This window comes from Taurulus bubalis (genome assembly GCF_910589615.1).
Source record: "Taurulus bubalis genome assembly, chromosome: 3".
Taxonomy (NCBI): Eukaryota; Metazoa; Chordata; class Actinopteri; order Perciformes; family Cottidae; genus Taurulus; species Taurulus bubalis.
This window is the reverse complement of record NC_136591.1, coordinates 39,224,581-39,237,677: the sequence shown is the minus strand read 5'-3', so window position 1 is coordinate 39,237,677 and position 13,097 is coordinate 39,224,581. Positions and strand designations below refer to the sequence as shown.

Below are 13,097 nucleotides of genomic sequence, written 5' to 3'. Positions count from 1 at the left end.
CTTCTAGTTCATCATCTAGTTCATCTTCATCTTCTAGTTTGTCTTCTAGTTCATCATCTAGTTCATCTTCATCTTCTAGTTCGTCATCTAGTTCATCATCTAGTTCATCTTCATCTTCTAGTTTATCTTCTAGTTCATCATCTAGTTCATCTTCATCTTCTAGTTCATCATCTAGTTCATCTTCGTCTTCTAGTTCATCTTCATCTTCTAGTTCATCATCTAGTTCATCTTCATCTTCTAGTTTGTCTTCTAGTTCATCATCTAGTTCATCTTCATCTTCTAGTTCGTCTTCTAGTTCATCATCTAGTTCATCTTCTAGTTTGTCTTCTAGTTCATCATCTAGTTCATCTTCATCTTCTAGTTCATCATCTAGTTCATCTTCATCTTCTAGTTTATCTTCTAGTTCATCATCTAGTTCATCTTCATCTTCTAGTTCATCATCTAGTTCATCATCTAGTTCATCTTCATCTTCTAGTTCGTCATCTAGTTCATCTTCATCTTCTAGTTCATCATCTAGTTCATCTTCGTCTTCTAGTTCGTCATCTAGTTCACCTTCATCTTCTAGTTCATCATCTAGTTCATCTTCATCTTCTAGTTTGTCTTCTAGTTCATCATCTAGTTCATCTTCATCTTCTAGTTCGTCTTCTAGTTCATCATCTAGTTCATCTTCATCTTCTAGTTCATCATCTAGTTCATCTTCATCTTCTAGTTCGTCTTCTAGTTCATCATCTAGTTCATCTTCTAGTTTGTCTTCTAGTTCATCATCTAGTTCATCTTCATCTTCTAGTTCGTCTTCTAGTTCATCATCTAGTTCATCTTCATCTTCTAGTTTATCTTCTATTTCATCATCTAGTTCATCTTCATCTTCTAGTTCGTCATCTAGTTCATCATCTAGTTCATCTTCATATTCTAGTTTGTCTTCTAGTTCATCATCTAGTTCATCTTCATCTTCTAGTTCGTCTTCTAGTTCATCATCTAGTTCATCTTCATCTTCTAGTTTATCTTCTAGTTCATCATCTAGTTCATCTTCATCTTCTAGTTCGTCTTCTAGTTCATCATCTAGTTCATCTTCATCTTCTAGTTTATCTTCTAGTTCATCATCTAGTTCATCTTCATCTTCTAGTTCATCATCTAGTTCATCTTCATCTTCTAGTTCGTCTTCTAGTTCATCATCTAGTTCATCTTCATCTTCTAGTTTGTCTTCTAGTTCATCTTCATCTAGTTTATCTAGTTGATCTTCTAGTTTATCTTCATCTTCTAGTTTGTCTTCTAGTTCATCATCTAGTTCATCTTCATCTTCTAGTTCGTCTTCTAGTTCATCATCTAGTTCATCTTCATCTTCTAGTTTATCTTCTAGTTCATCATCTAGTTCATCTTCATCTTCTAGTTCGTCATCTAGTTCATCATCTAGTTCATCTTCATCTTCTAGTTCATCATCTAGTTCACCTTCATCTTCTAGTTCATCATCTAGTTCACCTTCATCTTCTAGTTCATCATCTAGTTCATCTTCATCTTCTAGTTTGTCTTCTAGTTCATCATCTAGTTCATCTTCATCTTCTAGTTTGTCTTCTAGTTCATCTTCATCTAGTTTATCTAGTTGATCTTCTAGTTTATCTTCATCTTCTAGTCCATCTTCTAGTTGATCTTCTAGTTTATCTTCATCTAGTTTATCTAGTTGATCTTCTAGTTTATCTTCATCTAGTTTATCTAGTTGATCTTCTAGTTTATCTTCATCTAGTTTATCTAGTTGATCTTCTAGTTTATCTTCATCTAGTTTATCTAGTTGATCTTCTAGTTTATCTTCATCTAGTTTATCTAGTTGATCTTCTATTGCCTCAGACTTCGGTCTTGTTGTGTAAGCGGCTCAGTCCCAACAGTGGCAATTAAAAGGGAATCCAACCGGTGGCGTCAAACTCAGAATGTCCAGGTCGTTCTGAACCCCCCTTTATGTTTGGGAGCTGAACGGTGGCAGCGCTGACAATAGCCGGGGGTCCCGGTCTTTGTCCTGGGGGGCCTCCCGGAGCGGGGGGGTTTCCTGCAGGGTCCTGGAGGATCACGTGTGGACCCGCCAGGTTGATGGCTCTATTGAGAGCAAGCTGACGCCGTTAATATCAATACAACCTGGATCTAAGAACTACAATACCCATGAGCCTTAGCTGCTCTGGGAGAACAAAACTATTTAAAGGTGTAATTAGTCAAATCGATGCATTCCAAACTTGATGATCTGTAGTTGTGTTTTTTTTTTACCCAGAATGCACCATGGAGTCGGGGTTAGTGTTTCACATTTATGTTTTTGTGTGTTCAGGCGTGTGCTTTGGACTTTTTTCTCCCGAAATAGCTTCTGCTGCAGCTGGCAGCCGCTTTATTTAGACTGCGAGGACGCGACATCATCGCAACTTTTAATTATCTTTTCTTTCTTTTAATTATCTTTTCTTTCATTTAATTATCTTTTCTTTCATTTAATTATCTTTTCTTTCATCCCAAACGCAGCGTTTCTTTCCCCTGGTTCCTCTTTCACGTCACCTTTCATTCATGCAGAATACTGACTGACTGTGTGTGTGTGTGTGTGTGTGTGTGTGTGTGTGTGTGTGTGTGCGCTATTATCTCCTTTACGCTCGTTTTCATTCAAACATACGACATATTTTCTGCACAAATCCTTCTCTGGAAGTCTTCATGTAAACAAATGAGAAACTGTTTCCTTCACTTTATTTCTCGCCAGCGGTCGTGTGTGTATTTGTGTGTGTGTGTGTCTGTGTGTTGTACAAATGTGCGCACACGTGATTTAAATTGTTGTGTATCTTCAGTCAAAAGAAAATGACACGACTTTTCCCAAACTGTGCTCACTGCCAGAGCTTCTGAGCATCTTTTGTGTGTGTGTGTGTGTGTGTGTGTGTGTGTGTGTGTGTGTGTGAGAGAGAGAGAGTGTGTGTACACACTCAGTTTTCAGCTAGAGCGGTGTTCTATACACAGGACTACTAATCTTCTCTGTCTCAACCTTTCGGTAATGTGAGGGTTCACGTGCACGTGTTTAGGTTACCGCCTTGCAGCGACACACACACACACACACACACACACACGCCGATTTGTACCCCGCTGTTAATGATCTTCAGGCTGGAGCTGATCCTTTCAGTTTATGATAAAGGGGCTGTTGTTCAATGTAGTTTGGTGTGTGTGTGTGTGTGTGTGTGTGTGTGTGTGTGTGTGTGTGTGTGTGTGTGTGTGAGGTGATAACTAAGTGAGGACAACCTGTGACCAGCGTGGGGATTCCCGTTTTTTTGCACAATGAGACACACACACACACACACACACACACACACCATGAAGTCAATCCCTCAAATCTAAAAATAAAAGGGTGTGTCTGACGTGTGTGTGTGTGTGTGTGTGTGTGTGTGTGTGTGTGTGTGTGTGTGTGTGTGTGTGTGTGTGTGTTTCAGCACATAAAGAGGGCATTCTTCTTCTTCTGCGTCTCCACGGTGCCTGTGGTGACCTCACCCTGTCTGGACATCCCACTACACACACACACACACACACACGCATTTAGGTCAGCGCGGTGTGAAACTGAACCAAAGTGCTTTGAAACTGACTCAGAAACACCTGAGAGGAGTTTTATCACATTATTTCGGGACACAGGAAGTCTCTTCGCCGGACGACGAGGATGAAGAGGCGGGTTTAAACGTCTTGAGGATGAAGAGGCGGGTTTAAACATCTTCCTCCAGGTCGGATATCCAATATTAACTTTTTTTAGAAGTCAGAATCCGTGCCGGCGTCGGGCCCGAGAAAGTAAACGTATGATTTACGCCTCTCAAGGAAACGCCTGAAAGCGTAAAACGCGACCTGTGTTTCCATCACACGCGTTCCTTTGATTCCTGAGTGACTGATGGAGGCAGAGGGGGCGGGGCTAGTCTGCTCCCCGTCTCTACTCTCTTCTATAATCAGGAATCTGTCCTTTCTTCGTCCCCAGAGGCGTCTTCAAAGCGGCCTTCACGCTGCAGCTCACCTGGGTTTCACATCTGATTCGCTTTTTGTCGAGCGTGAAATGCGGAAAAGCCCAACTAATCATTTAATCCGTGACGTGAACCTTTATAGCCGCTTCATACGCCGAACTCCATTCAGAGAAGGGACGATTTAGTCGGAGCGACTCAGAATGTCTCACTTCTCCCACTAAACACCGGGTTTAAAAGAGGTTGACGTTGTGTTTTAGTCGTGCAGTCAGAGGCCGTTCCTCCTGAATTAAGATTAGAAAGGTTTGCTGTTTATTATTGAATTTATTTCAATGGCGCACAAATGTTCAGGAGTTTGGTGGTTGAAGGTCAAAGAGGCAGCAGCACCTCCTCTTCTTCTTCTACTCCCCCTTCTTCTTCTCCTTCTTCTTCTTCTTCTACTCCCCCTTCTTCTTCTCCTTCTTCTTCTTCTTCTACTCCCCCTTCTTCTTCTCCTTCTCCTTCTTCTTCTCCTTCTTCTTCTTCTTCTTCTTCTTCTTCTCCTCCTTCTACATCTTCTTCTCCTTCTACTCCTTCTTCTCCTCCTTCTCCTTCTTCCTCTTCTTCTCCTCCTCCCTCTTCTCCTTCTTTTCCTCCTTCTTCTCTTCCTCCTTCTCCTCTTTCTTCTTATTCTTCTTCTCCTCCTCCCTCTTCTCCTCCTTCTTCTTCTTCTTCTTCTCCTTCTCCTTCTACTTCTTCTTCTTCCCCTGCTCCTACTTCCTCTTCGCCTCCTCCTCCTTCTCCTCCTTCTTCTTCTCCTCCTTCTACTACTCCTTCTTCTTCTTCTCCTTCTACGTCTTCTTCTTCTTCCCCTGCTCCTACTTCTACTTCTACTTCTTCCTCCTCCTCCTCCTCTACCAGGTCTAAGAGGACCAGACTGAGACCTCCTCCAGTAGAATGAGAGTTTTTCTAAAGGGACCATGGTGCTCAGAGACACTACCTCTTTAGTCCACAGGGGGCGCCAGAACAACACACAATAAAAGTATCTTAAATTACCTTTAATATCTAATAGGATTAAAGTCTCTAATAAACAGTTTACTGCAACTAGAACGCATTAGTTTCCTAAACTGCACAAAGATGTTGTTGCAGGACGTCTTTTCCTCTTTTTCTTCTTCTTTCCTTTATATAATGTCGTCCGCCGCTCGTTTCTGTGCCGCTCGGCCGCCGTCGCTGTGATTTACGACTGAACTCGAACCTCACACCGCACCCGGCGTTACAGAGGAATGCGGCGGGATGTTTTGGAGAATGCCCCGTTGCCACGGGGACAGAGACGGCCTCACAAAAAAAGTGTCTCAGCAAAAGTGTTTTTCTGTCCTCGTCCTCTCCCTCCTTCCCCTCTGGAGCGCTCCCTGAGCTCAGCTTCTTTTTCCTGCAGATCGAGGATGGAGGGAAGGCCGCGCTGAGCCGGAAGCTGAAGGTCGGAGACGAGCTCATCAACATCAACGGCTCCGCGCTCTACGGCAGCCGGCAGGAAGCGCTCGTCCTCATCAAGGGGTCCTACCGCCTGCTCAAGCTCGCCGTCAGGAGGTGAGGGAGGGCTTCATCTTTGGAACAGGGAGGGGGGGAGGGAGGAGACGAGGAGGAAGGTGAGGGGGGGAGGGAGGAGACGAGGAGGAAGGTGAGGGAGGGCTTCATCTTTGGAACAGGGATGGGGGAGGAGGTTTCCTCTTCCTCGGTGCCGACGCGGGGAAGATTTCCACGTGTTGGGAGGGATGGAGGAGTCAGGGAGGAGACAGGGAGGAAGGAAGGGAGGGAGAGGAGAGGAGAGGAGGAAGGTGAGGGAGGAGATGACGAGGACAAAGGTGAGGGAGGGAGGAGATGATGACCACGAGGAGGAAGGGAGGGAGGAGACGACGAGGAGGAAGGTGAGGGAAGGAGGAGGAAGAGAGGGAGGGAGGAGGGAGGGAGGAGACGACGAGGAGGAAGGTGAGGGAAGGAGGGAGGCAGGAGACAAGGAGGAAGGTGAGGGAGGGAGGAGACGACGACGAGGAGGAAGGTTAGGGAAGGAGGGAGGCAGGAGACAAGGAGGAAGGTGAGGGAAGAAGGGAGGAGGAAGAGAGGCAGGGAGTAGACAAGGAGGAAGGTGAGGGAGGAAACCAGGAGGGGGGAGGAGACAAGGAAGAAAGTAAGGGAGGGAGGGAGGAGACGAGTAGAGGGCAGGGAAGTAAAACATTTGCACTTTCTTATCTTGGTTAACTGGTGGTTAACTGGTTTTAACTGGTGCTTCTAACTGGTGGTTAACTGGTTTTAACTGGTTTTAACTGGTGGTTTTAACTGGTGGTTAACTGGTTTTAACTGGTGGTTCTAACTGGTGGTTCTAACTGGTGGTTCTAACTGGTGGTTAACTGGTGGTTAACTGGTGGTTAACTGGTTTTAACTGGTTTTAACTGGTGGTTAACTGGTGGTTCTAGCTGGTGGTTCTAGCTGGTGGTTAACTGGTGGTTCTAACTGGTGGTTAACTGGTGGTTACACGTCACTGGTTTGTCTCCTCTGACGGCCTGAGACAGCTGTTTGTTTGGCAGCAGACCGTCTTGTTCTGTCTGGAGTCTCTGAAACCAGATCCAGCAGACTGGGAGCGTTGCTGTACTCTCTCTCACACACACACACACACACACACACACACACACACACACACACACACACACACAGTGTGGGTGCATTCAACACGGACAAACATGATTTTAGGAATGCGACCGGTCATGAGCAATGCCACCCAGTTTAATCCACCGTGTGTGTGTCAGTGTCTGGTATGTTCTGCATGTCTGACTCCTAGTGTGTGTGTGTGTGTGTGTGTGTGTGTGTGTGTGTGTGTGTGTGTGTGTGTGTGTGTGATCATCCACATGTGCTCCACATGTAAAAGTAACAGTTGTTCCTGTCAGAGTTTCCTTCCTACACATATAGAGTAATTTCATGCATTTGTTGCACTGTAATTTAAATATTTTACGTGCACAGTGTGTAGATATGTTCTTTTATTTATATATATATATCTCTTATAAATACGTACATGTAACTTCCTTGTAAAGCGTTCGTTTTATTTATATGGCTGCTTTAATATGCTTCTTTTAACTTTAAGGATAAGAAGTTCAGGAAAAGATTGAATTTTGATCTTTAGTGTTTCAGCTCTATATGGAAACCAAAAAAACTTTCCTTGATGGTTTTTTTTCTCACAGATCTATGCTAATTCACATGATCCTGCATCTACAACACTCAAAGCACCAAAAGGCCTCGTTAAAATGACATCCATGACACTGTAATGACCTCTGAATGTGTGTGTGTGTGTGTGTGTGTGTGTGAGTGAATCGGTGTGTTTTATACGTGCTCCCTGTGCCAGTATAGGGCTGCTACACATGAATTAAACCCACTTTGATTGACAGGTTACTGACACTAATGGCCAATCTCGGCGGCGGCGGCATTGGGTGGGACCCGTGTTGCCCTTTGACCTCGACTCCCTCTGCCAGTTTCAGTCATTACTCTTGGAACAAGGAACACACACACACACACACACACACACACACACACTGGTCGCTGAGCGATGATGACATGCTCACATTTGCACACTTGGCTCGTCTTGTATAGTTTTAACGGTGGAAAAGAACCAAAGGCCAAAAGCTGTTGCCACCTCTTTAATAACCCTGTTGGTACGGCGATGGCATGTGAAGGGACGCACCTCTGTTTCTGTTTCTGACTCGGGAGGTCATTATTATGGGGAGTGTAAAACCTGCTGTGTGTGTGTGTGTAGGTGTGTGTGATGGAGGCAGAAACATGCTCAACAAAGTAAGAATACAGAGGCATCATTTTGAGGGATCAGCAAGCTAGTTAGCTTAGCTTAGCCAAACTTATGCTGATTAAAAGATTAAAAACAAGTTCAGATGTTGTTCTCCCCCAAATAATAATAAGCGTATTAAATGTTTTCATACCATATTTGGGCGTCTGAGTGTCCTTTAAACCCCACAGCTCCTAAAACGTAGAATGGGTTTAATGTAGACCCTTTTTGGTTCCTGGTAGGACCTTTCTTAAGGTTCCGCCTGGAAGACTTTCAAAGGGTTGTACTTAGACCACTACATACAGGGTTATACCGTTATGCACTACTTTGAAAGGTTCCACCAATAACCCAGCTTTGAGAGGTTCTAGGGGAACTCTTCTATGGGGAAATGGTTCTGCCCAAACACTCACTCTGGAGGTTCTATCCATAATCGTTCCTCCTTCTAAGGATACTGAGTGGGTTCTACCAAGAACCTTTTTATATAGAGTTTTCGTCGAGAAAACCCTGTTTACATCTTAAGGGTTTCATCTAGAACCCTCCCAGGAGGTTCTCCAAATAACCCTCTTGTGTTCCAAGAGTTTCATCTAGAACCCTCCCAGGAGGTTCTACCAATAACCCTCTTGTATTCCAAGAGTTTCATCTAGAACCCTCCCAGGAGGTTCTCCAAATAACCCTTTTGTGTTCCAAGAGTTTCATCTAGAACCCTCCCAGGAGGTTCTCCAAATAACCCTTTTGTGTTCCAAGAGTTTCATCTAGAACCCTCCCAGGAGGTTCTACCAATAACCCTCTTGTATTCCAAGAGTTTCATCTAGAACCCACCCAGGAGGTTCTACCAATAACCCTTTTGTGTTCCAAGAGTTTGATCTAGAACCCACCCAGGAGGTTCTACCAATAACCCTCTTATATTCCAAGAGTTTCATGTAGAACCCTCCCAGGAGGTTCTACCAATAACCCTCTTGTATTCCAAGAGTTTGATCTAGAACCCTCCCAGGAGGTTCTACCAATAACCCTCTTATATTCCAATGGTTTCATCTAGAACCCTCCCAGGGTTCCCAGGGTACACTTCAACGGCGTCAACGCCAACACTTGGCTGTTTTGATTGCTTTTGTTTCTCGTCGTGTAAACGCAGCAAAAGAGTTCTTCAGAAGCAAGGGGTTCTGGGTAGGAGGAACCCCTTATCATAAAGACTAGTCTCTCTAACACACTCATTTAGTGCCCTCGTATTTAACCACGACTGCTTGCTCTTCCAAGATGGCTGCCCGCCAAACGGCTGTCAGCACTCGCGCCAAAGTTGCGCGGACTCCACCCGCGTAAATGTTTTTATACGTGCGTACGCGTCTGCTTGTGTTTTATTAAGTGTGAGAAATGCGTCTGTGCCTTTTCTGTTATTCTAAGCTCAATTAAAGCTCACCTAAGCCACACTGAGCTGGAGCGCTGCGACATGGACTTCTTACACGGAGCGCTTGTCTTGGAAGCATCAGGAAATCACTCACTGGGGTTCCCCCGAACAGTATTTTACCGTAAAAGCACTTTTTTTGTGTTCTTTTTACGGCGAGAGCCGGCAAGGAAAATGCACATCGTGGATTTAATTACATGATGTAAATGCGGAGGAAGGAAACGAGGAGTCGGCCAGGAGAGATGACGCTTTGCTCCACTTTAGGGTCGGAAAATGGTGCTTTTGAGCAACTTTTCCGCTCTTGATATGGAGGCCGGCGTTGCATTTACAAAGGGCTGCTTTGTGTCTGTCAGGTTTCCATCACGGTAATAAGGAGTTGCGTAACACCGGAAATATAAAACAGTTTGATTCCCATGTTCTTTGAGTCCTGGAAGGGAGGTTGAAACTCTGAGTCCTGAAGTCTCGCCCAAACATTCTCACCGTTTGTTCTGTTGGTCTGAATCGTATCGGCTTGACCTCCGACCTTCAGCGTATTGTCCATTCCTTCAATGAAACGTCTTAATTCAGACTTGCTGCTCGCCTGCAGGCTGGATTTGGGGAACCACAGGAATTTACTGGTCTTTTGTATCAGTAGAGACGCTTTAACAAGCCAGCTGATGGTATTTAAGGACCCACAATGCTGTTAAATGGGGTTTTATTCCCCAATCAAGACATCCACAAGCTTGAAGAAGCCAACAACAGACGCAAAACAAGTTAAACATTTAAGAAATGTGGTTTCACGCAAACGGCAGTGCATTACCTTCATTACCCAGAAACACTTCCCATCATGTCATGTGATAAATTGAAAGCTAGTTGCATCCTGATTTACATTATTTACAAGAACATGATTTAGGGCTGCAGATGATTTACGTCAAGTATTTTCTTAATGAATCGATTATGATCCATTTCAGTTGGTCTGAACGGCGTAAAATAAATATATACGATCTCCAAGAGTCGAAGCTGAAGTCTTCTGATCAGCTTTTGTTTTGTGTCTCACCAACAAATGATATAAAAAGCAGCATATTCTCACGTTTCAGAGTCTCGGATCCACCGAATGTTTGTCTGGTTTGCGTGATAAACATTTGTGAACGACTGGATGATTGTTCAATCATCAATACACGTGTTGGAGATTCATATTCTCCACCCAATCGCCATTTTGGGGATTTTTAGAGGATTTTATCCCAGTTTTTATGGATTGTAAATTGATATTTGAACATAAAATCTAAGAAAACAATGACTTGGCATGTCGTGGACAAACAAATAGAGCACCGAACTCTCCCAAATAAGTAGTTGAGTGGACTTAATAACTGCCCAACATGTGTTTGTGTTCAAAACAAGACCAAAATATTGTCAAATATGAGTGCAAAAAGAGATGGTGGTTGATGCTAGTTATAGTGGAATTAACTCGCTGCAATGGCAACGGCATGCAAAAAAATGTCCGCCGCTCTCCTGCTCTTTTTATTTCTACTGCTTTATCATTTATATTTATATTTTAAATATTGCATGAGGACACATGTTCCCTCCTGAACCCTTAATAAGCGTTTGACCTTTCACCTGCTTTCTTTTAAACGGATATTTTTGTCTTTTACTTTTATTTGGCGAGGGTGTTTTTAAGTGACAGATTAATTTTTTTACCGATGTATATTTCTGGATGGGAAAGAATGTTTAGGGATGTTTTGTTGGCTCGACCTGGAAATGTTTCTTCTATACTACTTCCTGTTTTCACCGACCTTTTGTTAGATGTGTGTGTGTGTGTGTGTGTGTGTGTGTGTCTCAGTGGGCAGCCATGGAAGAGGCAGCAGGACATTCCTGATCTTTAGCATCATTTCCTGTTCTCTCCTAAGTTTCCCTCTCTACTTCCTGTCCAGCGTGGCGTGAGACCGAGTCGTTTTCATGGATCAGGAAGCTGCTCTTCAGACGCACGTTTGCACGCATGTGTAGTTTATTTATGTTGTTAACACACATTATGTTGTTGGTACAGATTAAACAAACCAGATACGTTGTGTTAATTAGGGAGCTTTAGAGGCGGTGGAGCCAGGCTAGCTGTTTCCACCCGTTTCCAGTCTTTATGCTAAGCTAAGCTAGCCGGCTGCAGAATCAAGCTGCGAAATCAATAAATGTGTTTTGGCTAAAAATGCTGAACTACCATTTTAAGGAGTATTGGTGTGATCTTCTGTGATGAAGCCGGACTTTGTGATTCAGGCTAATACAATACATATATACACATAAAAGCATGTATTTCAAGTTGTCGAAAAGTCGGTAGAAAAAAGAATAAAAGAGCAACGGTCTGCAACAACTCAGATAATCTTGTTAAGTCATTTAAAATACCCAACACCAACATTTCAAACCTCTAGCTGTGGCCACATGTGAATAATAACAACATCAACGTGGGGAAATTGCTGAAATTCAAGTCGGGTTCTTGCCATTTTGGCTCTGAAACTTTGGGTTTGGACATTTTCAAACATAATTTATTAATAAATATTTCTCTGTCTGGTCGTGGCTTTCTTCATATGTTGTTGCAGGCAGATATACTGGGAAGAGAAATAACTAAAAGCACATGTACATATTGAAAAAACAAAAGCATTTACCTTTTTAAAACTACAACCTTCAACCTGTGAAGAAGTGCAGCGGTTTGTTCTATTTTTGAGCCATCAATCTTTTTTTATGTCACTTTTTAATCACACAAAAACACAATAAATCTTTATTTTTATAAGAAAACGGTCAGATTTCAACTCAAATGTGAAGATGAGGAAATTAATAATAATAATTAAAAGAGTGGCGGATGTCTTGTTTGACGTCTGATGGAAACAGGACTTTATGACAAAGCTCTTTGTTTCATCTCCGCTACGCTCAACCTTTATTTTGGCGGGGTGCAGGAAGAGGAGATGACAGGATGGAAAGTGGGTGAAAGAGTCGGTGGGAACTGGAGGTAAAATAACATTTCAACGTGTTTTGACGAACATTATTCAAAGCGGGAAAATAGAGAGATAAATATTTATACTGTATATTTGTTTACTTTTTGTATATTTACAGTTTTTAAATCACTTTGTTTTTACCCAAGTACTCCGTCACTACATGTATGATCGTCTTATTAAATATGATGCTTTATTACAGAATAAAGACCTAAACAGGAGTCATTCCTCAGAGTGTTGAAATGTCCACACAGTTTGTTTGTTTGTTTGTTTGTTTGTTTGTTTGTGTTCATTTGAAACATTTGTTTTCGTATTTTTTGTCCTTCTGCACATCTTCTCATGTGTTCATGCCGACTCGCTCCTTGTAGTTTTTCCTGCTTGTTTCAGACAGACACACACACACACACACACACACACACACACACACACACACACACACACACACGTCCCGTTGTTTAGGTTTTGGTACCACAGGGTCTCAGGAGACCGGGGCAGGACCGAGGTCTGCGGTGCCAAGAACCATGAAGCACAATAGTCTGCCGCTTCCCAAACTGAACAATACACATTCCTGACATTCCTCAAGACCTCTTCCTCACACACACACACACACACACACACACACACACACACACACACACACACACACTATCCTGGGTCCGATTAGGGCCCTGACTTTGAATGATTTAGCTTGTGACGCTTTATGTAAAAGACACAAGTCGAGCATTTCGTGCTCCGTAAAGCAGCGAGGGGCGAGCGCTGTCGCCAAGTGGGACGGGGGTTCGACTCCCGGGCGGGACGGCCCGTCTGTGTTTGTGCGCAGCTTAACTGATGACTCTAAACCGCCCCGCAGGTAGATATTGAAAAATAAATATTTGTCCTCCTTTTTAAAATGTGTTTTTAGTGCTTAGTCACGTCTGAAAAGCTCTTTGAGCGACGAAAAACTGAAGAAGTTTCATCCTGGAACTGTTGTCTCTTTGGAGGATAATGACCGTGTGTGTGTGTGTGTG

General features: G+C 43.3%; 1 protein-coding gene across 1 annotated transcript in view; it reads left to right on the top strand.

Annotated features, from left to right (window-relative positions):
* The window catches only part of shroom4 (shroom family member 4), a gene marked incomplete at both ends in the record, with an annotated part of 48,948 nt that overhangs the window by 13,495 nt on the left and 22,356 nt on the right, over positions 1-13,097 (top strand). Inside the window, one exon of the mRNA XM_079215838.1 lies at positions 5,356-5,507. Coding sequence (XP_079071964.1) covers positions 5,356-5,507 — 152 coding nt within the window. The remainder of the gene's footprint in view (positions 1-5,355; positions 5,508-13,097) is intronic.